The 24249-nt window shown below is 54.9% G+C and overlaps 2 protein-coding genes across 4 annotated transcripts in view; both read left to right on the top strand.

Moving 5' to 3' along the window:
- Nucleotides 1-24249, top strand: part of LOC129133590 (CD48 antigen-like) — a 35725-nt gene that overhangs the window by 887 nt on the left and 10589 nt on the right. Inside the window, exons 2-5 of one of the 3 annotated variants that reach the window (XM_077192068.1) lie at nucleotides 844-1041; nucleotides 1407-1727; nucleotides 2783-3037; nucleotides 3651-4101. In XM_077192068.1, coding sequence (XP_077048183.1) covers nucleotides 981-1041; nucleotides 1407-1727; nucleotides 2783-3037; nucleotides 3651-3754 — 741 coding nt within the window. In that variant the 5' untranslated portion in view covers nucleotides 844-980 and the 3' untranslated portion in view covers nucleotides 3755-4101. Of the gene's footprint in view, nucleotides 1-752; nucleotides 1042-1406; nucleotides 1728-2782; nucleotides 3038-3650; nucleotides 4102-24249 lie in introns of those variants that run through there. The other 2 variants (XR_013185670.1, XM_054653221.2) reach the window with 2 other exon arrangements.
- Nucleotides 6331-13525, top strand: LOC129133577 (signaling lymphocytic activation molecule-like). Its single transcript, XM_054653207.2, has 7 exons — nucleotides 6331-6629; nucleotides 8220-8540; nucleotides 10269-10559; nucleotides 11783-11896; nucleotides 12498-12607; nucleotides 13155-13301; nucleotides 13397-13525. Exons 1-7 carry the CDS (start codon nucleotides 6578-6580, stop codon nucleotides 13439-13441), a joined length of 1080 nt encoding a protein of 359 aa, XP_054509182.2. The 5' UTR covers nucleotides 6331-6577; the 3' UTR covers nucleotides 13442-13525.

Raw genomic sequence — 24249 nt, 5'->3', positions numbered from 1 at the left:
CAGTGTCCATCCGGTGTCCATCCAGTGTCCGTCCGGTGTCCATCCGGTGTCCATCCGGTGTCCATCTGGTGTCCATCTGGTGTCCATCCAGTGTCCATCCAGCGTCCATCCGGTGATCAGCCAGTGGAATGTCCAGGAATTCCTCGGACACCTCCAGGGATGGGGCCCAGCCTTCCCAACCCTTTTTTCCATGGAAAAATCATCCCAAATTTCCAGCCCTGGCACTGATCGAGGCCGTTCCCTCTTGTCCTGCCCCATTCCCTGGGCTCAGATCCCAAATCCCCCCTGGCAGATCCCAAATCCCCTCCTGGCTGCCCCCACACCTTGGGGTCACTCTGGTCACTCACAGTGACCCTTGGGGTCGGTGTCCCACTGGCCATCAGGACAATGGGGGGGTCCTGGATGGATTTGGGGAGACTTGAGGCATTTGGGGGAGTCTAGGTATCTTTTAGGGTGATTTGAGGGATTTGGGGAGTCTGGGTGGGTTCTGGAGGAGATTTGAGGGATTTGGGGAGTCTGGGTGGGTTCTGGAGGAGATTTGAGGGGTTTGGGGAGTCTGGGTGGGTTCTGGAGGAGATTTGAGGGATTTTGAGGGGTCCCAGATGGTTTTTGTTGAGGATTTGATGGATTTTGGGGGGATCTGGGTAGGTTTTGTTGAGGATTGGAGGGGCTTTGGGGTCACTCGGTGCAGATTTGGGGGATCCACGGGGCGCTGTGTCCCTGGCAGTCTCAGGGGCTGTGTGTGACACCCTTGTGACACCCTGTCACCATGCAGAGTGTGGGTTTCGGGTCCGGAAGGGGAACAGGAAGCTCCATGACGAGATCTCCCCGTTCCCCTTCAAGCCCTGGGTTCCGGGGGGTTCCCGGGGCGTTCCAGCCCTGGGGTTCCTTGGGGAGCAGGGGGGTCCCACCTTGAGGAGGGTCCCACCCTGGGTGCAGCCGTGTCCCAACCCTCGCTGAGGTGACGCTGGTGACAGAAGATGGCGCCAGGGCAGGAGCTGAACCTCTTCTTCCTCCTCTCCCTCCTCTCCATCGCGCCAGGTACGGGGGGGCCGGATGAGGGGCTGGGCAGGGCACGTGGCTTTGGGGACTCTGGCCTGAACCCATCCTGTCCCCACCAGGTGCCACCACCGGGTCCCTCCCCACGGGAGCCACCACGCCCTGCGGGGATGGACTGTCCCACGTGGAGTCACAAAAAACCCGAAATTTTTGGGAATTTGGGGTGGGAAAATTCAAAATGCTGGTCCTGCCCCCTCTGCATGCAAAGGGCTCCAGAAAGGGCGGAGCTGTTTGAATTTAATTTTTAATATTTATTTGCTTTTTGAACGTGTCTGGAATTCCAGGTGGGATGAGACCTGGGGAAGGATGAGCAACCCAACTCCACCATCCCCGTTTTTTTTTGGCAGCCCAGGCACAAGAGCCCCAACGCTTGGAGGTGACCGGAGCCGTGGGCGGGGTGGCGTTTCTGAACCCCCAAAGGCTCCAAAATCCCTCAAAATACTCCCAAATCCACTGGCGCTGGCAAAACCAGCTGAGGATTGCCATCCAGAAGAGGGGGGAGCAGCCCAGGTACCCCCAGAGACGCTTCGAGGGGCGCCTGGAGCTCCAGGAGGACGGAGCCCTCAGAATGAGCAACCTGAGCCTCGAGGACAGCGGCGAGTACCAGCTGTACCTGGAGGACGACACGGGCAGGGAGAGCGTCCAGAGGGTCCTGCTGGGCGTCTACGGTGAGTCTGGGGACAGGGGATTGTCCCGGGGGGCGTTGGGGACGTTGTGGTGGCCTGGGGATTGTCCCAGAGCCCCATGAGGACGTTATGACATCCTGGGGATGGTCCCAGAGCCCCATGGAGGCTTTGGGGATGTTGTGATGGCCTGGGCATTGTCCCAGAGCCCCAGGAGGTCCAGCTGAGGTCTACGGTGAATTTGGGGACAGGGAATTGTCCCAGGGGGCGTTGGGGACCTTGTGGTGGCCTGGGCAGTGTCCCAGAGCCCCAGGAGGGGTGTTGGGGACGTTGTGATGGCCTGGGCATTGTCCCAGAGCCCCATGAGGACGTTATGACATCCTGGGGATGGTCCCAGAGCCCCATGGAGGCTTTGGGGACGTTGTGGTGGCCTGGGCATTGTCCCAGAGCTCCAGGAAGTCCAGCTGAAGGTCTACGATGAGTCTGGGGACAGGGAATTGTCCCAGAGCTCCATGGGTGGGCTGGGGACACTGAGACACCCTGGTTGTCCAAGAACCTCACGGGGACATTGTCCCAGAGCCCCATGAGGATGTTATGACATCCTGGGGATTGTCCCAGAGCCCTGTGGGGTCATTGGGGACGTTATGACATCCTGGGGATGGTCCCAGAGCCCCATGGGGACATTGGGGACGTTGTGATGGCCTGGGGATTGTCCCAGAGCCCCAGGAGGACGTTATGACATCCTGGGGATGGTCCCAGAGCCCTATGGGGGCATTGGGGACGTTATGACATCCTGGGGATTGTCCCCGAGCCCCATGGGGGTGTTGGGGACGTTGTGGTGTCCTGGGGATTGTCCCAGAGACCTCATGGGGGCATCGTGACATCCTGTACACCGTCCCAGAGCTCCGGGGGGACTTTGTGACTTTCTGGTTGTCCAAAACCCTCACGGGGGCATCGTGACATCCTGGACACCGTCCCAGAGCTCCGGGGGGACTTTGTGAGTTTCTGGTTGTCCAAAACCCTCATGGGGGCATCGTGACATCCTGGACACCGTCCCAGAGCTCCGGGGGGACTTTGTGCCACCCTGGCCTCTCCTGCAGACCTGGTCCCGAAGCCGCGCGTGGCGGCCACCACCAACGGTGACCCCCAGGTGTGCAACACCACCCTGAGCTGCTCCGTGGCCCTCCAAGGGGTCACCTACGAGTGGATCCCGCCCCAGAAGCCCCTGGTGAAGGAGGGCCCCGTCCTGGAGGTCTCCACCAACCCCGCGGTGGGAACCTACGTGTGCAAGGTCAGCAACCGCGTGTCCTCCAGCACCGCCTCGCTGACCTTCCGGCAGCCCTGCACCTGGACAGGTACGGCCAGGGCGGGCCTGGGCTTTGGGGTGTCCCCTGAGGGGTCTGGGGGGGATCTTTGGGGGGACTTTCAGAGCGATCCCGTAGCATTGTTGGGGTTGGGAAGGAGCTCCGAGGTCGTCGGTCCCATGTGGGACTGACCCCTCCTGACCACCCGGGGGGATCTCCAGGGGTTCCTCGGGCACCTCCAGGGATGGACACCCCAAACCTCCCTGAGCCCCTTCCAAGGCCTTTTCCCCATTTCCAGGAGGAATTTCCCCAAATTTCCCTCCCCTGGCACAGCTCGAGGCCGTTCCTTTGTCCTGGTTTTGGATTCCACCCCAAAATTGACTCCACTGTGGTGTTGGAAGATCCCTGAACCCCAAAACTGAGCCCAGAGGGGCTCTGGAGGTCCCTGAACTCCAAAAATGACCCCATGGTGTATTGGGGGGTCCCTGAACCCCAAAAATCAGTCTGGGAGGGCTCAGGGGGTCCCTGCGCCCCCTTAATGATCCCTGGGAGCAGATCCCAATCCCAAAGTGGGTCCGGGGGTGGGGGATCCCTTTTCCCTCCTCCTGTGGGTTTGGGGGGGGGGATTTGGGGACCATCCTGGAGCTCCTGGATCTGCCTCCAGATGAATCCTCCTCATCCTCCTCACCCGCGGCCTGCGCCACGCCCAGCGCCCTGCTGGCCCTGGGACACCTCGTCCTCCTCTTCCTCCTGCTCACGGTGGCTTGAGGAGCGCGCGGGTGGCGCCTGCGGTCACGTCCTCACCTTCCACCGCCACGGGACCAAGATCCAGACGGGGATCCCGAAATCCTCCGGGCGCGGGAAAACCGCGGGCGCGCGAGGGAACGGAGTCACCGGGACGGTTCAGTTTGAGGCTAATCTGGAAATCCTCCTCCGCCTCATCCCAAAACCTGTGGGGAGGCCCAATCCGAGCCCTTCCCGGGCTTCCCTGGAATTCTGGGGGATCATTTTCTTGTTCTCATGGCATTTGGTACTCTCTGCGAGGGACGGTTTGGGGTTGGTTTTGGATTTCCCAAATGCTTGTTTCACATTAAATTCCATATCCTGGAGACCACGTCTTTGGGATTTTTCTAGGTTTTTGTCTGGGCTGGAAAATCGGGGTTTTGGGGGGGATTTTTTGGCTTTTCTTGGCCATTTCCAGGTTGAAAATTTTCCTTTTGGGACCTGGGGGTTGAACTGGTGGAGAAATCCATGGAGAAATCCAGCCTGGCCATGGGAATTCCAGGTGGGATTTGTGCCTCTAAAATCCCACATCTTTGGGATTTTTCTGGACTTTTGTCTGGGCTGGGACATCCCACGGCTCAGGGATCGGGGGGTGATGGAAGAAGCTTGGAGATGTTTCCCCCCCAGCCCCATTTTTGGGGACAAAATCCCGTCCTCTGTCCCCCAGAGGAGGATCTGGCACCGGAGGGTGGGACACGGATCCAGCGGGGTGGGAAGAAATCTCGGGAATGACTGAGATGATCCCTCAGCCTCCAAAAAAACAAAAACCCTGGGAAAGTTTGGGACAATTCCAGCTCCACCAACCCAGCCCAGAAAAGGGGAAAATCCGGGGTTTCACCTCCATAAATCCCAAAAAGTTCCGCTTCGGGCAAAGATTCCCAGAGATTCCTTGGAATCATCCAAGGGTCAACGGGGACCTCCTTGGAAAATTCCGAGCGATTCCAGCCCCACCTGAGGAGCAGCTCGGGACAATTCCTGCTCCTTGGGTGATGATTTTAACGCCAAAGTTGATTTTTCCAGTGATTTTAACCCCTTGGAAATATTTTTCTGGGGTTCCATTCCCTTGTGGAGATTTCGAGCTTTTATTCCACTAATAAAATCCAGCATATCCAAAAAAAAAAACCTCTGGAAATTAATAAACATTGATCCTGCTGCTGAGTTTCCAGCCAGAAAATTCCAGGATGAGCTGATGGGAAGGAGAAGAAAGGATTTGGGATCATTGTTTCCACTTAAAAGAGGTTTTTCCCGCCATTTCTAGTTCCTTGTTCCCAAAAATGCTTCCCGATTGGAATTTTCCTCTGGATGATTTCACTTCATTAATTTTTCCCTGCCCAATGCCAGCCAAGCCCAGAGGGGGAAAATTGGATTTTTTGGGGGGATTTTTTTGGCTTTTCTTGGCCATTTCCAGGTTGAAAATTTTCCTTTTGGGACCTGGGGGTTGAACTGGTGGAGAAATCCATGGAGAAATCCAGCCTGGCCATGGGAATTCCAGGTGGGATTTGTGCCTCTAAAAACACCCCAAAACACCCCGAAATACCCTCAAAAACCCCAAAATAGCCCCAAACACCCCATAACCAATGACTTAGACACCCCAAAATCCTCCCACGCTCCCATTCCAGAAGTTTCCAGGAGAACCACCGCTGTTTTTCCTGGATTAATTCATCCTGCGATTCCCCATCTGTATTTTTTCTGTAAAAGTCTGATTTTTGAGAAATGGTGGCTCTGGGGTTTTACCTATCAGGTGCTTTCTGAGCAAGGAAGGAGGAGGAGCCTCCCAGGAGGTTCCGGGTGGGTTTTTCTGGGTGGTTTTGGGGTTTTTTTTGTCATTCAAAAATCATTTCCCGGCAGCAAAACCTCGGGGGAAACTCTGAGCTGGGCTTCCCTGGGAAGCAGCGGGACGTGACCCAGTCCTGGGATTGGATTTGGGTTAAAATCCTGGGATTTTCATCCCTGGAGGTGTCCGTGGAACAGCAAGGTGGGAGCTGGTGGCATCTTGGATTGCTGGATCCTGGAGCTCTTCTCCAGCCTCAGGGATCCTGGAATTCCCTCTCCATCCACACCCTGAAAATCGGGACAAGCGGTGAAATCTGGAGAAAGAAAAAGGCAAAAACCTCGGATTTCAAAGCTGTTCCACCAAAACCAGTGGAGATTTTCCAGCAGCAGATCCATGACTGGGTTTTTTCCGGCCTTTCCCATCCATTCCACCAGGAAGGACCATCCCCATCCCCAGCTGACCCCAAATCCACCCAAATTCACCCGGAACGAGGATTTGGCTTCTCCCAGGTGAGTTTCTGGGGCTCTCCCGTCCTTCTCCTCCTTCTGTGGCTCCCATGGAGCTCCAAGCTGGGATTTTCCTGGGAAATCTGGGGATTTCTCACCTTTCTGGGCGGTCCCACCCCTGGGGGGATGGAGCAGATTTTGGGATGCTCCGAGGAATCGCCCACATCCCTCAGTGGGATCGCTTTGAAACTTCCACCTCTCCAGAGCTGGAAAAATCCATTAAATTCCTCCAAAACCGGATTTTTCCTCTTTTTTTTCAGAGCAGCCTGAGGACCCCTCAGCAGGATGATGGAATTCTGGTGGAAAAACCAAACCCATTTTCTGCTTTCTTCTGCTTTTTTCCTATTTCATCTCTGGGGCATGGGAGCATAACCCCACGCTTTGAATAATTTCCGAGCAAAGGGGATAAAAGGCAAAGTTTTGACTCAATCAGCCTCACAGAACAGGAAATGAGAGGCCTGGGGCTGAAGTTCTTCCTGTCAGCACCTGCTCCGAGCCCCGGAGCAGCGGAGGCTCCGTGATCCCGGGATGGGCTCCGGGGCCTGGCTCCGGCTGCTCCTCACCCTCGCAGCTCTTGGGGGTACGTGGGGTTTGCTCACAGATTTTTTTGGGGGGGTTTTGGGTGGCTTTTTCTGGATTTTGGGGGTGTTTTTTGGGGTGGATCTGAAGGGGTTTGGGGCTTTGGGGTGGAGGTGGTCCGGGTGGGATGTGAGGAGCGTCCCCAAAAGTCTCCCGAAGGGAGGACGGGATTCGAATGTGGTGGACAAAAATCAGCTGGAAAAGTGAAGGATTTGGGTGAATTTCAACGGGGTTCTGAGAGCCCTGAGGGATTAATTCAGTGCCAGAGGGAGCTGGGGTGTTCCAGAGGAAGATTCCCGGAGGATTGGCTCAGATCTCTGGGCTGGGAGATTCCCAAGGAATAAAATCATGGAATGGTTTGGGCTGGAAGGACCTTGAGGATCGCCGGCTCCCAACCCTTCGCCATGGGACAACTTCCATGAAAATGGGGCCAATCCCTGGTTTTGGGGGGGTCTGGAGAGCCAAAATTGCCTCCAGACTTCCAGCTGAAATTCCAGGTTCCACTAGCAGGAGGCCGTTTCCCTTTTCCTTTTTCTTCCTTTTTTCTCCCTTTTTTCTTCCTTTTTTCTTCCTTTTTTTCTTCCTTTTTTTCTTCCTTTTTTCTTCCTTTTTTCTTCCTTTTTTCTTTCTTTCCTTTTTTCTCTCCTTTTTGGGCCAAAACCCATGGAAAAAAGGCTTTGGGAAAAGTGAGGGTGGCGCAATGGGGGCCCTTCTCTGCTTTTGGGAGCTCCAGATTTGGCTCCTCCTCTTCCTCCTCCTCCTCCTCTCACAATTTCCTACAAAAACAAAATTTGTTTACCCAGAAATGAGGGAAAATCTGAGTAGAGGAAAATCTAAATTGAGGAAATTCTGAATCATTGGCTTGGAATAAAAAACAACAAAGGGGTTTGGGGGGAAGAATTCTCCCACAGGAATCCCGGGCTGTGGGAGATGAAACCCCTCAAATTTTTTCTCAAAAAAAACCCAACCTGGGACCACCTCATCCAGAAGGAAATGTGGGATTTGTACCCGAGCCCGCTCCCAGGCGGCTGCAATTCCCAAAATTCCAGGATGGTTGAAGTTGGGAAAGAGATTCCTTTGGATTTGGGGTCTCTCCTTTGGATTTAGGGTCTCACCTTTGATTTGGGGTCTTTCCCTTTGATTTGGGGTCTTTCCCTTTGGATTTGGGGTCTCACCTTTGGATTTGGGGTCTCTCCTTTGGATTTGGGGTCTTTCCCTTTGATTTGGGGTCTCACCTTTGGATTTGGGGTCTTTCCCTTTGGATTTGGGGTCTCTCCTTTGGATTTGGGGTCTCTCCTTTGGATTTGGGGTCTCACCTTTGGATTTAGGGTCTCACCTTTGATTTGGGGTCTTTCCCTTTGATTTGGGATCTTTTCCTTTGGATTTGGGGTCTCACCTTTGGATTTGGGGTCTCTCCTTTGGATTTGAGGTCTCTCCCTTGGACCTGGAGGTTTCTCCTGTGGATCTGGGGTCCTGTGGCTCACCAGGCTGGATCCAGCGCCACCCCTGACCCAATCCCAGAGGATTCCTCCAGGACTGGGATGCGGACGATCCCCGGGAGCCTCAACCCTTCTCCCTGCCCTCTTCCCAGGGATCGGCGCCAGGGAAACGCAGCTGGGGGTTCTGGGGGAGGCGACGCAGCTGCGGGTGCCCCGCGAGCTGCAGAAACGCACCGAGAAATTCGGGGAAGCCTCCTGGAAAAAAATCACCGGGAAGCCGCTCAAGAAGAAACTCCTGCTGAGGGTTTCGGGCGGGAGCCCCGTGGAGTTCGAGCCGGGGCGGCTGCGCTTCCACAGGCAGAACTTTTCCCTGGAAATCCTCAACACCAGCCGGGACGACGGGCGGCTCTACGAGTACAGCGTCTACACGGGCTCGGAGGAGGAGGTCTGGCAGATCCAGCTGGAAGTGCTTGGTAAAAAAATCCCCTGGGAATCCCCGGGATGGTGATCCCAGCTTTTTCCTGGGTGTTCCAGACTTTTCCTGCATGTTCCAGGCCTTTTCCTGAGTGTTCCAGGCCTTTGCTGCATGTTCCAGGCCTTTCCTGCATGTTCCAGGCCTTTTCCTGAGTGCTCCAGGCCTTTCCTGCATGTTCCAGGCCTTTCCTGGATGTTCCAGGCCTTTCCTGTATGTTCCAGACCTTTTCCTGAGTGTTCCAGGCCTTTTCTGGATGTTCCAGGCCTTTCCTGCATGTTCCAGTCCTTTCCTGAGTGCTCTAGGCCTTTCCTGCATGTTCCAGGCCTTTCCTGCATGTTCCAGGCCTTTCCTGGATGCTTCAGGCCTTTTCTGGATGTTCCAGGCCTTTCCTGCATGTTCCAGGCCTTTCCTGAGTGTTCCAGGCCTTTCCTGCATGTCCAGGCCTTTCCTGCATGTTCCAGGCCTTTCCTGCATGTTCCAGGCCTTTCCTGCATGTTCCAGGCCTTTTCCTGTATGTTCCAGGCCTTTCCTGCGTGTTCCAGGCCTTTCCTGCATGTTCCAGGCCTTTTCCTGAGTGTTCCAGGCCTTTGCTGCATGTTCCAGGCCTTTCCTGCATGTTCCAGGCCTTTCCTGAGTGTTCCAGACCTTTTCCTGAGTGTTCCAGGCCTTTTCTGGATGTTCCATGCCTTTCCTGCATGTTCCAGGCCTTTCCTGCATGTTCCAGGCCTTTCCTGAGTGTTCCAGGCCTTTCCTGCATGTTCCAGGCCTTTCCTGCATGGTCCAGGCCTTTTCTGGATGTTACAGGCCTTTCCTGCATGTTCCAGGCCTTTTCCTGCATGTTCCAGGCCTTTCCTGGATGTTCCAGGCCTTTCCTGGATGTTCCAGGCCTTTCCTGCATGTTCCAGGCCTTTTCCTGAGTGCTCCAGGCCTTTCCTGCATGTTCCAGGCCTTTTCCTGCATGTTCCAGGCCTTTTCCTGCATGTTCCAGGCCTTTCCTGGATGTTCCAGGCCTTTCCTGTATGTTCCAGACCTTTTCCTGAGTGTTCCAGGCCTTTCCTGGATGTTCCAGGCCTTTCCTGCATGTTCCAGGCCTTTCCTGCATGTTCCAGGCCTTTCCTGAGTGCTCCAGGCCTTTCCTGCATGTCCAGGCCTTTCCTGCATGTTCCAGGCCTTTCCTGGATGTTCCAGGCCTTTCCTGTATGTTCCGGACCTTTTCCTGCGTGTTCCAGGCCTTTCCTGGATGTTCCAGGCCTTTCCTGCATGTTCCAGGCCTTTCCTGGATGCTTCAGGCCTTTTCTGGATGTTCCAGGCCTTTCCTGCATGTTCCAGACCTTTTCCTGAGTGTTCCAGGCCTTTTCCTGAGTGTTCCAGGCCTTTCCTGAGTGTTCCAGGCCTTTTCTGGATGATTCTGGCATTTTGGGAGCAGGTCTGGGTGGTGATCAAGGGGGTGGGAAACACTCACTTTGATGTCCAAAAAATCCTGGAATTTCCATTTCTCCTTTTTCCAGAGCTGGAGCTCAATCCCAGCTTTTTTGCCGGTATCTCCCGGCTTTTTTTGTTGGACATTCCCAGCCTTTTCCTGGAATTTCCTGCTGTTTTCCTGGATGTTCCTGGTTGTTTTTCCTGGGTGTTCTCAGCCTTTTGGGAGCAGGTCTGGGAAAGAAAGAAAGGAGGTGGAAACCAGCGACCTCCAATTGCAAACCCCGGCATTCTCGTCTCTCCCCAGAGCGCGTGGCCAATCCCAGCATTCGGATCCTGGCCCGGGAATTGTCCAACGGGAGCTGCTGGCTGGAGCTGAGCTGCTCCTCGGAGCGGGGGGACGAGGTTTCCTACAGCTGGGACAGCTGGGACAGCCGGGACAACGGCACCGGGGGGCTCTGCCGGGCCAACGGCAGCGTCCTGGCGCTCTCGTTCCCGCTGCGGAGCGCGGCCTTCGGCTGCGTCTGCACCGCCCAGAACCGCGTCAGCCGCGGCCGCGCCGCCTTCGACGCCGCCCAGTGCGGATCCCAGCACAGGGGTAGGTCCCGGGATCCCGGGATCCAGGAATCCTGGAACCCCAGAATCATGGAATCCCGGAAGCCCGGAATTCCGGAACGCCAGAATCCCAGAATCGTGGAACCCCAGAATCCCGGAACCCCGGAATCCCGGAATTCTGGAATCCCAGAATCTTGGAACACTAGAATCCTGGGATTCCTCTGGAACCCTGGGATCCCGGAATCCCTGAATCCTGGAATTCCGGGATCATGGAATCCCAGAAGCCCGGAATTCCAGAATCCCAGAATCATGGAACCCTAGAATCCTCGCATCCCGGAACCCCAGAATCCTGGAATTCTGGAATCCCGGAATCCCAGGATCCCAGAATTCTGGAATCCTGGAATCCCAGAATCCTGGAATTCCAGAATCATAGAACCCCGGAATCCTGGAATTCCAGAACCCCAGCACCCCAGAACCCTGGAATCCCCGAATCGTGGAATTCCAGAGCCCCAGAATCCTGGAATCATGGAACCCTCAAATCCCGGGATCCTCAACTCCAGAACCCCAGAATCCCTGAATCCCATAACCCCATGATCCTGGAATCCTAGAACCCCAGAAACCTGGAACCCCAGAACCCCAGAATCACAGAATTTTGGAACCCCAGAACCCCTGAATTCCAGAACCTCAGAATCCCAGGGTTCTGGGGTGGGAAGGAAGCTCTGGAGGTATCCAGATGGTGGGAACCTGGTGGATTTGGGCAGAAATTTGCGATATTTGTGGGGGAATTTGAGAGATTTCTAAGGATATTTGAGATATTCCTATGGATTAATGGGATCCCCCTTTAGACAGGAGATTTTCACGGATATTGGAGATATTTCTATGAACATTCAAGATGTTTCTGTCCCTCAAGCCCCCTTAAAGCCACCAGGGGGATTTTAGGGTTTTTTTCTGATCCCACATCCAGCCTCCAGAGGGTTTTTAGCTCAAATAAGGCAAATAAAGAGAGCTCAGAGCCATTTCCTGCCCTTTGCTTCCTGTTCAAATCAACCCCAAATCAGGTGACAGAGGTGACAAAATCAGCCTCCGAATCCGGTGACAAAGTGACAAAATTCAGACCCAAAATTAGGGTACAGTGGTGAGAAAAGTCCACCCCAAAGTCATGGGAGAAAGTGACAAAAATCAGCCCCCAAAAATCAGGTGACAGAGGTGACAAAGGGCTCTGGGTGACCCGGGGCCACCTCCCCTGAGTGTCCCCTCCTGTCCCAGATGTCCGTGGGGTGAGGACAGAGCTCCTGGTCCCTCTGGTGGTGCCCAGTGTCATCATCATCATCCTCGCCATCGTGGTCATTGTCACCTGCAGGGCCACCCGCTCGGCCAAATGTGAGTTTGGGGGGTCCTGGACCGGGTGGGGACCCCCAAAATTCCAGAGGTTGGGAAAGAATTCCGAGGTCATCGAGCCCAGGCTGTGACCGCTCCCCACGCGGCCACCTGAGGGACAGGAGATGGGACTGGGATCACTGGGATCACTGGGATTGCTGGGATCACTGGGATCACTGGGATCGCTGGGATCACTGGGATCCTCTCCCAGCTCAGCCCCAAGGGACCCAGGACGAGCTCCTGGCAGAGAAAATCCTGGAAGGAGAATTCCTGAGGGAGCTGGGGGTGCTCAGCCTGGAGAAAAGGGGGATCTGGGGGGATTTGGGATCAGCCAGGGGGGATTTGGGGTCTGATCCCAGTGATTGGGGCAGGACAAGAGGGAATGGCCTCGAGCTGTGCCAGGGCTGGAAATTTGGGGAAATTCCCCCTGGAAAAGGGAAAAGGGCTTGGAAGGGGCTCAGGGAGCTTCGGAGTGTCCGAGGAATTCCTGGAGATTCCTTGGGATGACCAAGGGGGAGCCGGACACCGCTCGCACTCGAAAGCCTTGGGATTCTTTTCCAACCTGGCTGATCCCGGGATTGTGTGACCCCTCCCCACCCCACAGGTGGCCCAGACCCCTCCCAGGTCACCCCGGACCCCGCCCAGGTCACCCCGGACCCCGCCCAGGTCACCCCGGCCAGCGCCACCATCTACGCCCAGGTGCAGCGGGTGCAGGTGAGGGGGAAATGGGGGGAATATGGGGAAAAGGGGGGGGAAATGGGGAAAAAGGGGAAAAGGGGGGGGGAAATGGGGGGAAAGGGGGAAAATGGGGGGAAATGGGGAAAAGGGGGGGAAAGGGGGAAATGGGGAAAAGGGGGGAAAAAGGGGAGAGAAAGTATGGGGGAAAGGGCAAAGAAAAGGGGAAAAAGGGGAAAAAGGGAGGAAAATATAAAAAAGGGAGGAAGGGCAAAAAGGGGATTGAGGAAGGAAAAGGGGGAGAAAGGGGGAAAAGGGGGGAAAAGGAAAGGGCGTCACTGGGGGGGGGGGTCATCCATCCCTGCTGCCCAGCCCAGCGGGAATTTGGGAATCTCGGGGATAAAGCCGAGTGACGCAACTTGCCGAGTGCCCCGCGTCCCACGGTGGCTTTGGGGACAAACTCCGGGATTTTCCCCCTTTTCCGAGCCCCGCTGGGCACAGCCCCGGCAGGCAAAGGCGGCGGCAGGGCCGAGGCGGCCCCGTGCGGACCCGGGGGTCGCTGCCCACCCTTTGTCCCCTCCCTCAGAGGCCCAAAGGGGCCGCCCCCAGCGCCGCCCCCCCGTCCTGCACCACCATCTACGCCGTGGCCACCGGGCCGCCCCCGGCCCCCGACGGAGCCCCCCGGTCCCCAGCCCGGTCCCCAACCCTGCGGGGGCGCTCCCCGCTGTCCCAGGTAAGGGGGACTGTCCCCAACGCCCCCCCCGCGGGGCACCCCCGGCCCAGCCACCTCGCCGACCCCTTTGTGTCCCCGCTTTTGTCCCCTCCAAGGAGCCCACGACGGTTTATGCCAGCGTGACCCTTCCCGTGGTCTGAGCCTCCCTGGGATCCCTTCCTGGCTGGAATCGCTGCTGGTCCTGGGGGAATCCTTTGGGGATCCTGGGGGGATCCTTTGGGGATCCCTGAGCAACCCCAGAGCCTCCCTGGGATCTGTTCCGGACTGGAATCACCATTGATCCGGGGGGATCCTTTGAGAATCTTGGGGGAATCCTTTGGGGATCCCTGAGCAGCACCAGAGCCTCCCTGGGATCTGTTCCGGACTGGAATTGCCGCTGATCCTGGGGGATCCTTTGGGGATCCCTGAGCAACCCCAGAGCCTCCACGGGATCCGTTCCTGACTGGAATCACCGTTGATCCTGGGGGATCCTTTGAGAATCCTGGGGAATCCTTCGGGGATCCCTGAACAACTCCAGAGCCTCCGTGGGATCTGTTCCTGACTGGAATCACTGCTGATCCTGGGGGAATCCTTTGGGGATCCTGGGGGGATCCTTTGGGGATCCCTGAGCAGCCCCAGAGCCTCCACGGGATCCGTTCCTGACTGGAATCGCCGCTGATCCTGGGGGATACTTTAAGAATCCTGGGGGAATCCTTTGGGATCCTGGGGAATCCTTTGGGGATCCCTGAGCTCCCCCAGAGCCTCCCTGGGATCCGTTCCTGACTGGAATCACTGCTGATCCTGGAGGATCCTTTGGGGACCCCCTGAGCACCCCCAGAGCCTCCCTGGGATCTGTTCCTTGCTGGAATCGCCGCTGATCCTGGGGGATCCTTTAAGAATCCTGGGGGAATCCTTTGGGATCCTGGGGGAGTCCTTCGGGGATCCCTGAGCACCCCCAGAGCCTCCCTGGGTTCCGTTCCCATCTGGAATCGCCGCTGATCCCGGGGGATCCTTTGGGAAGCCCCTGAGCACCCCCAGAGCCTCCCTGGGATCTGTTCCATGCTGGAATCACCGCTGATCCTGGGGGATCCTTTGGGGAACCCTGACCAACTCCAGAGCCTCCCTGGGATCTGTTCCATGCTGGAATCGCCGCTGATCCTGGGGGAATCCTTTGAGAATCCTGGGGAATCCTTCGGGGATCCCTGAACAACTCCAGAGCCTCTCTGGGATCCATTCCTGGCTGGAATCACTGCTGATCCTGGGGGAATCCTTCGGGGATCCTGGGGGGATCCTTTGGGGATCCCTGAGCACCCCCAGAGCCTCCACGGGATCCGTTCTATGCTGGAATCGCCGCTGATCCTGGGGGATACTTTGAGAATCTTGGGGGGATCCTTTGGGGATCCTTGACCAACCCCAGAGCCTCCCTGGGATCCCTTCCTGGCTGGAATCGCTGCTGATCCCCAGAGGGATCCTTTGGGGATCCTGGGGGATCCTTTGGGAATCTCAGGGGAATCCTTTGGGGATCCCTGAGCAGCCCCAGAGCCTCCCTGGGATCTGTTCCGGACTGGAATTGCCGCTGATCCTGGGGGAATCCTTTGGGGATCCCTGAGCAGCCCCAGAGCCTCCACGGGATCCATTCCTTGCTGGAATCGCCGCTGATCCTGGGGGATCCTTTGGGGATCCCTGAGCACCCCCAGAGCCTCCCTGGGATCCGTTCCCGGCCAGAATCGCCGCTGATGCTGGGGGAATCCTTTGGGGAACCCTGAGCAACCCCAGAGCCTCCCTGGGATCCGTTCCTTGCTGGAATCGCCGCTGATCCTGGGGGATACTTTAAGAATCCTGGGGGAATCCTTTGGGATCCTGGGGGAGTCCTTCGGGGATCCCTGAGCACCCCCAGAGCCTCCCTGGGATCCGTTCCCATCTGGAATCGCCGCTGATCCCGGGGGATCCTTTGGGGATCCCTGAGCACCCCCAGAGCAATCAGAGGGAGCTCTCCGCGGCGAGCGGCGTGTCCGGCATGGCCGGAGCGGCGTGGGGCGGTCAAACGAGGGCCGGACGCGGGCAAGGAGCCTCCACGTGCTGCTCTGCAGTGCCTGGAGTTTGTACTTTTCTCTCACTTGAGGGAGGATAAAAGCACGGAAAGGGCTCGTGTCTGGCCCGGATGGTCACCGACGGCTCCTCGGGTTGAGGTGAATCCCAAACATGGCAGAATCTTGTCCTGCCCCAGCCCAGCCCGCTGTGAAAAACGCCAGCCGGTTGTTTGCAGCGTTGTAAAAGTTTAATAGTAATAAAATGGTTATAAAAAGAGTAATACGATTGGAGTGATAATAGTTTGGACAATTTGGATTAGGACAATATGAGACAATAAAAACAAAGAGTTAGGGACAGTCCAGGTACCTCTTTCTGGGCAAAATAAGCCCAAAAAAAGGACACAGATTAACAGAGGATTAACCCTTAAAAGCAATGGTCTGTTGCATATTCATACACTCATCCATGATGCATAAATTCCATTAAAATACAGGATTCTGTCTGGTCACTGCCAATTTCTACCTCCGAATCCTGACAGCGCCTTGGAGGCAGGAAGAAGTTCATTTCTCCTGATAATGGAGCAATAAATTCTTGTTCTCTGAAAGATTCAGGTGTCCTGTGGCTGCTATCTCAGTGCGAGTCCTTTCTTTAAAAAAAGAATACTACACAGCATCGTTTCTATTTTAACATTTTTTATAACCTAAAACTACATTTAACACACTACTTAAGAGAATGAATACAGCATCACTTTCTAACACAACACATACAATATTCATTTTAATATTTCCGAAAAGCCAACCTTACAATACGTGCATTTTTCAGGCCCGGGCTGGTGCAGGGCAGGGTTTGGGAGCAGCCAGGTGTCAGAAATCACGGCCCCGTGGCAATGCCCTCCCTGCCTGGTGCCTGATGGCGGTGGGAGGTTTATGGTGGTTTCTTGTCTAGGTGGCCTCTGTTCTCCCTGTGCGAAACACGCCCACTCCCCGCTGAAAGTTTAAGAAGTTTTTAATAAAGGACAATAGGAGACAGGGACCACAGAGCAAAGGCTGTTACGGCATCAGCCAAGAGCACTGTTATCCTCCGGGATACCCCGCAAACACCTTTGATTACATCAGCCTGTTGCATATTCATAGACCCCGATGCATACCCATAAATTAGTTTACATTTTCCAGGAGCTGCTTTGCGTGGCCTCTCCTGGGGTCTCCCTTTTTAGAGCGTGCGTTTTCTTGGCTCTTTAGTCCATTCTGATCCCCTCCAGTTCCTGGGCCCTGGCCCGCTCTGCCTTCAGGGGGTGAGTGCCGATGGTTGGCGCATCTGTCCAGGTGTGCTCCTCCCAATGGTTGGCACATCTGTCCAGGTGTGCTCATCCCCATGGTTGGTGCATCTGTCCAGGTGTGCTCATCCCGATGGCTGGCACATCTGTCCAGGTGTGCTCATCCCGATGGCTGGCACATCTGTCCAGGTGTGCTCATCCCGATGGCTGGCGCATCTGTCCAGGTGTGCTCGTCCCGATGGCTGGCACATCTGTCCAGGTGTGCTCATCCCCATGGTTGGTGCATCTGTCCAGGTGTGCTCGTCCTGATGGTTGGCACATCTGTCCAGGTGTGCTCATCCCGATGGTTGGCACATCTGTCCAGGTGTGCTCGTCCCGATGGCTGGCACATCTGTCCAGGTGTGCTCATCCCGATGGTTGGCACATCTGTCCAGGTGTGCTCATCCCCATGGTTGGCACATCTGTCCAGGTGTGCTCGTCCCGATGGATGGCACATCTGTCCAGGTGTGCTCATCCCCATGGTTGGCACATCTGTCCAGGTGTGCTCGTCCCGATGGATGGCACATCTGTCCAGGTGTGCTCATCCCAATGGTTGGCGCATCTGTCCAGGTGTGCTCATCCCGATGGTTGGCACATCTGTCCAGGTGTGCTCGTCCCGCGTGCACTGGCTGTTATCCCGCCCAAGCAGGCACTTTAACGCAAGCACACTTGTATCAGCTATTTCCCTGAGCTTAATTAACAGCAGAAACAAAAATACCTTTTTAACATCTTTACACAAATTCGTATACATCTTTATAACAAAGTTACATTAACATCACGCATATAGAACCCATCTTAACATTTGCAAAAAGCCAATATTATGTATCTGTAACATTAAAAGCCAATATTATATATCTGTAACATTAAAAGCCAATATTATGTATCTGTAACATTAAAAGCCAATATTATATATCTGTAACATTAAAAGACAATATTTTGTATCTATAACATTAAAAGCCAATATTATGTATCTATGACATTATATTTACATATATAATTTGTATCTATAACATCCCCATAGCTCCCTTACCCCGCACCATCATTGTTTAACATCACACATATAGAATCCATTTTAACATTTGCAAAAAGCCAATATTATGTATCTATAACATTAAAAGCCAATATTATGTATATAAAACATTAAAAGCCAATATTATATATCTGTAACATTATATTTACATATATAATTTGTATCTATGACATCCCCATAGCTCCCTTCCCCTGCCCTGGCACTGTTTAACATCACACATATAGAATCCATTTTAACATTTGCAAAAAGCCAATATTTGTATCGATAACATTAAAAGCCAATATTTGTATCAATAACATTAAAAGCCAGTATTGTGTATTGATAACATTAAAAGCCAATATTTGTATCGATAACATTAAAAGCCGATTTTGTGTATCGATAACATTAAAAGCCAATATTTGTATCTGTAACATTAAAAGCCAATATTGTGTATCGATAACATTAAAAGCCAGTATTGTGTATCTGTAACATTAAAAGCCAATATTGTGTATCGATAACATTAAAAGCCGATATTGTGTATCTGTAACATTAAAAGCCAATATTGTGTATCTATAACATTAAAAGCCAATATTATGTATCTAAAACATTAAAAGCCAATATTGTGTATCTATAACATTAAAAGCCAATATTGTGTATCGATAACATTAAAAGCCAATATTGTGTATCGATAACATTAAAAGCCGATATTGTGTATCTGTAACATTAAAAGCCAATATTGTGTATCTATAACATTAAAAGCCAATATTGTGTATCTAAAACATTAAAAGCCAATATTGTGTATCTATAACATTAAAAGCCAATATTTGTATCGATAACATTAAAAGCCAATATTGTGTATCTCTAACATTAAAAGCCGATATTGTGTATCGATAACATTATGCACAGATATATAATTCGTATCCACGGCACCCCCATAGCTCCGTTCCCTGCCCCGGCACTGCTGCCCCGGGACAGCCCGGCTTGCCCGGGGCGTGCGGGGAGAAGGCAGAGTTTGCCCGGTAACCTTTATCAGTCATAGCTGCCACCCAGGGGACGCGGCCTGAGGTAAAAGCACCTGATCTTGGCAAGCGAACAGAATCTTCTTTACCGCTGAGTAAGAATCTGGGGGTTTGGAGAGCGGCCGGGCAAGCGGAAGGAAGCGGCTGGGCGCGGCCAAGCATTCATTGACTGCGCTTGTGGCCCGCTCGTCCCTTTCTCATCGCTGTGCTGCATTTTCTCAAAGTTTACCAAACTTCCAGAAGTTTGGAAAGTGGGTGTGGTTTCTCACAGGAGGCTCGCGGATCCCGTCACTTCCAGGCGCGGACGAGAAGAGCAGCGCAGGAGGCAGAGCAGGCATGGCCCCGCTGGCCGGCAAGAGGTGAGAGAACCGGGGAGTCCGGGATCCCCCAAACCCGCAGCCGGCCCCTCTCCATCCCCGCGGGCGGCCGAATCTCGGAGCGGCGCCCCCGGAGCGGCCGCTGAGGGCGCGGGCTCCGCTCGGGGCTGGCGAGTGCCCGGTGGGGGCTTCCCCTGCTCCGGCTCCCCGCGGCTCCTTCGCTCCTTCCTCTTTTTCCTCGCTACCCCCTCCCCTATTTCCCCCCCTCTCCTCCCCATTTTCCCCCTCCCTCCCTCCCTTCTCCTTCCCGCCTTCCTCCCGTCCTGCGGGGCTGCCCTGTGGCTCCTTTCCCCCCTCTCCCCTTTCTCAGCCCCCCCCCCCCGCTCCTCCTCCTCCTCGTCCTCGCCGCCATCCCCTTATTCCTCCCCTCCCTGCATCCCATTGCGACATCCCGCCTGGAATGGTGAGATGCAAACTGGAATGGTGAGATTCCAAACTGGAATGCTGAGATTCCAAACTGGAATGCTGAGATTCCACCTGGAGTGGTCAGATTCCACCTGGAGCGGTCAGATCCCACCAGGTCTGGTGTCCCCAGTGTGAGAAGTCCATGGAGCTGTTGGGGCGAGTCCAGGTTCCCTTCCCCGGGGCCACGGGCAGTGCTCAGCCTGGAGGAGCCGTGGTGGAGCTGCCCCGCGCAGCCCTGGCAGTGCCCAGGGCCAGGCTGGGCAGGGCTGGGTCACCCATGTGGCCGGGAGAGGTAGGCCTGAGCCCGGGGCTGGAAGGGTGGAAGAGAGAGAGAGAGAGAGAGAGAGACCGGGAGCCATCGGGCAGCTCCCCCTGAGAGACACAGAGAGAGAGAAAGAGAGAGAGAGAGAGAGAGAGAGAGAGAGAGAGAGAGAGACGGTGCCTGGGGCTGTAACCTTGAAATTGGATAAACCAGGGCCTGTGCCGGCAGCACGGCTGGGAAGGAGATGGAGGGGGGTTCAGCCGGCCGCTTGTAGGAGCTTTTAACCCCTTTTCAGAGAATGAGAACTTTACAGATCATTGACCTCTCCTGGAAGAGAGATAGAGTGGAAGAGGAGGAAGGAATGTGCAAGTGTGAGACAGGTCTGGGCAAGTGAGAAATAGTGGAAGAGTAGAGAAGAATCCTAGTGGGAAGAGATGATGGAGTGGCTTTTGCTGGACTCTTTTTGTACAGCCATGGACAGAACCATGTTCCTTGTGACACAGAGACTGCATCCAGGGGGAGGCAATGCCTCAGAACCAAGAGGGTTCAGTGTTGGTGCCCCTCGGCCCCAGGGGGTGAAAAAATATGGGGGGGACAGGTGTCCCAAAGGAGAGATTGTGGGGACAGGTGTCCCAAAGGAGAGACTGTGGGGACAGGTGTCCCAAAGCAGAGATTGTGGGGACAGGTGTCCCAAAGGAGAGACTGTGCCTTTCTGGATCGGGACAGAGCATCCTTAAAAAGACAACCCTAGAAGCAGCTCTGGTCCGTGTTCAGTGGTGAGAGCACTGGACATGAAAGGAAGAGGTCACGATGGCAGATGGACTCCGGGTGGTGCCACGAGTGACACGGAAACACACGAAGCTTCAGCTGTGCTTCCAGGGGAAGCCCTTGGTACAAGAAGGGCTCCTCTCCTCTTGATGAACTGAGGATTGATTGTTTGAAGAGTTGTGCTGGACTAAGAGTTGGTGATTTGGGGAATAGATGTATTGTGTTGGGAATTTGGTGGGGGGAGGAGGAAATGCATTTGTAAGGTTTTCATTTTCCCTGTGTGTGTGTTCCTTTTATCTATAGTTGTAGAATAGTTAATAAAGTTCTGTTTTCTTTTCTTTCCTAAGCTGGAGCCTGCTTTGCTTATTCCTGGTCACATCTCACAGCAGAAACCAGGGAGAAGGAATCCCCATGGGGGCACTGGCACTGTCCCAGTCTCAAACCATGACAGCCAGCAACACCACGGAGGTGGTCGGGACCGTGGGTGGCTCCGTGACCTTCCACAGCCACAGCACAGACGGAAACACAGATGGAAATGTATCACTCTGGTTTTTTGGGAATGAAGCCATAGTGACTGTGGCATCTAATGATCCTCGCCCAGTCATATTTTTCAAAGACAATTTCAAAACCCGTTTTGCCGTCTCTAAGAACGGCCTCGCGCTCACCATCTCCCAGCTGAGGATGGAGGATGCCGGGACCTACTCTGTAATCATTGGGGATAAAAGATCCAACTTCACCCTGCGGGTGTTCAGTAAGTGCTGGTTTGGGGGTGCTTTTAGTGCTGTTTTGGGGGTGCTTTTGGTGCTGGTTTGGGGATGCTCTGACCCCTGTCCTGTTCTCTCCCCTCACCAGGAAACTCCACGCACCCTCCCAGCCCAGGTAAGCTGCCAGCCCTGCCCATGTCCAGCCCTGCCCATGTCCAGCCCTGCCCATGTCCAGCCGTGCTCCCGAGTGTCCCTGAGTGTCCCCAAGTGCCTGGGGCAGCTTCTCCATGTCTGTGCCGGGGACAGGACAAGGCGTGATGGCCACAAACCCAACCCCAAGAAGTTCCACCTCCGTTTGAGGACCTCTTCCCACGGAGTGTCACCCTCTGGAGCCACCCCAAACCCACCTGGCCCTGTCCCCATGTCCCCGGCTCTGGGTCACCCTGTCCTGGCAGAGCTGGGAGATCTCCAGAGTTCCTTTCTCACCCAACAACTGTGGGATTTGGGGATTTGGGGATTTGGGAATTTGGGGATTTGGGGATTCTGGGATTCTGGGATTCTCCTGCCGCTGCCTCTCCCAAGCCACTCATCCTCATCCAGCACCGCCTCTGCCCTGGCTTGGAGTGAGATCCCCTGGAATGAGGGATCAGGGCGGGATTTGAGGCCAAATCCCCTCTGCCCCAATGCCAGAAAGAGCAGATTTATTTTGGGTTGTTGCCCCTGGATCTTCTTTCTTTTGTAGGTGCCCACTCCAGCAGCTTGGTTTCGATCGTGTTCGCGATTGGAGCTCTAGCGTTTTTATCGCTTTCAGTGATTTTCCTCATGATCTGCTATAACAGAGGTGAGCGTGGAAAACCATCCCTGGAGCCCTGGGGAGCAGGAGGTGGGACCTGGGAGGGGGACAGAGCCAGCGTGGGGCTGATTTGGGGCTGATTTGGGGCTGATTTTTGTTCTCCTGGCTCTGTCTCATCTCCCCTCGTGGTTTAACAGATTCTTGGGTTTTTTGGCTGGGGGAGAGCCCGGGGGCTGCGGGGTCGGTTCCCTGTGGGGCGGAGCCAATCCGCTGGCAGGGCCTGAAGAGCCAATCACCTGTCTGGCTCCGATGATTGACACCCGGCTACAGCGCTGAGAGGAGCCGGACACGCCTCTGTGGAAAAGCAGATTTTTTAAAAACCAACAAAGCCCAAGGAAAGCCCTTTTTCCTCTGGCCTGGGGACGGGTTCCTGGCTGGCCCCACGCGGCCAGGTTGGCGCAGGGTTGGGCTGAGGTTTCTGCCACCAGGGCTGTCCCAGCGCCAGGAGCAGCCACCGGGACTGTCCCAGTGCCAGGAGAAGCCACCGGGACTGTCCCAGCACCAGGAGCAGCCACCGGGACTGTCCCAGTGCCAGGAGCAGCCACCGGGGCTGTCCCAGTGCCATGAGCACCCACCAGGGCTGTCCCAGCACCAGGAGCAGCCACCAGGGCTGTCCCAGCACCATGAGCAGCCACCGGGGCTGTCCCAGTGCCAGGAGCAGCCACCAGGACTGTCCCAGTGCCAGGAGCAGCCACCGGGGCTGTCCCAGCGCCATGAGCAGCCACCGGGACTGTCCCAGTGCCAGGAGCAGCCACCGGGGCTGTCCCAGTGCCAGGAGCAGCCACCGGGGCTGTCCCAGCACCAGGAGCAGCCACCAGGACTGTCCCAGCGCCAGGAACAGCCACCGGGGCTGTCCATGCAGCAGGAGCACCCACCAAGGCTGTCCCAGTGCCATGAGCAGCCACCAAGGCTGTCCCAGTGCCATGAGCAGCCACCGAGACTGTCCCAGTGCCAGGAGCAGCCACCAGGACTGTCCCAGTGCCATGAGCAGCCACCGGGGCTGTCCCAGTGCCAGGAGCAGCCACCAGGGCTGTCCCAGTGCCATGAGCAGCCACCGGGACTGTCCCAGCACCAGGAGCAGCCTCGGGGCCAGCACTGGGGGCAGCTCCAAAATCCTCGCGGCCGGGGCAGCGCCGCGCAGCCGCCGCTCTCTCAGCACACCTGCAGCGATCTGTGCTTGGCCGCTTTCAGCCAGGGGTGCTGCAGACAGAAGGGCCAAAGCAGCCACAGCAGGTTGGGTTTTTTTTTCCTTTTTAGCGGTGCTCTGGAGGAAGGAAAGGCACAGGAGCAGCGCTGGCCACTCACACGGTGCCACTGGGGACCGCCTGATGGACGGCGAGAGGCAGGCCGAGGAATCTGAGCCCGAAGCAGATCAACCCTTTGGTGCTGTACAACACTACGAAAACTGATTCAGTTTACAAAGCTTGAGAACAAACAGACCTACAAACACTAATTCTCTCCCAGATGAGGAAAGGACAAGGTGAAAGCGCATAAAGAAAACAACGTGGGACGCTGAGGTCAGTGAGGAGGGAATCAAATTTTAGATGGGAGGGGATTGAGGAGATGCCTTGGTCTTGGGCTGAAACGCTTTTGTAAGGCTATGGTGAAGATGTATTTGATACATCAGACTTTGTTTTTTCCCTGTAATTCGTGGGAGGATGTAGCATTCAACCACAGCCATGAGCAAAAGCACCAGCATTGGAATGAGCAGGTGTTGCAGCAGCTGTGATCCAATGAGAAGTTTGAACAGAGAGGGATGAGAAAGGTGAAAAACCTTGCCCTCTGTTCCCGGAGGCGGATTAAAAGAACTTTTGTTTTTATGCTAGAATAGCTCAACCTGAAAAATATCATCCCAGGAAGCTGACATGGCCCCTGAAGGCAGCTGTGGGGAGGCTGTGAACAATGGAAGCGCTTCACAATTGCAGATTTCCAGGCAGCCACGAGAGAACGGTTCCTTGTTGTGCCAGCTTCAGTTTGAAACTGGACAGAAACGCTGATCTTGTGTAGCGGTTTTGGTTCACTAATTTGAGATTTCTCAGTTAATGCACTGAAATTGGTGTCATGGGCTTAGTGATTAGCTGCCACCAATCACTAGCGGCAGCACGAGCCCCGTCGTGGGAATAATGTGCCCTGACTCCCTGATTTCAGAAGGCTGAGTAAAATGCTTTAGTATGCTATACTATATTTTCATTATTATTGAGCTATAATAACAATATAGTATAGCTTAATAAT

The sequence above is a fragment of the Agelaius phoeniceus genome, chromosome 31 (genome assembly GCF_051311805.1).
Source record: "Agelaius phoeniceus isolate bAgePho1 chromosome 31, bAgePho1.hap1, whole genome shotgun sequence".
Lineage (NCBI taxonomy): Eukaryota > Metazoa > Chordata > Aves > Passeriformes > Icteridae > Agelaius > Agelaius phoeniceus.
This window is presented reverse-complemented; position numbering and strand designations above follow the sequence as displayed.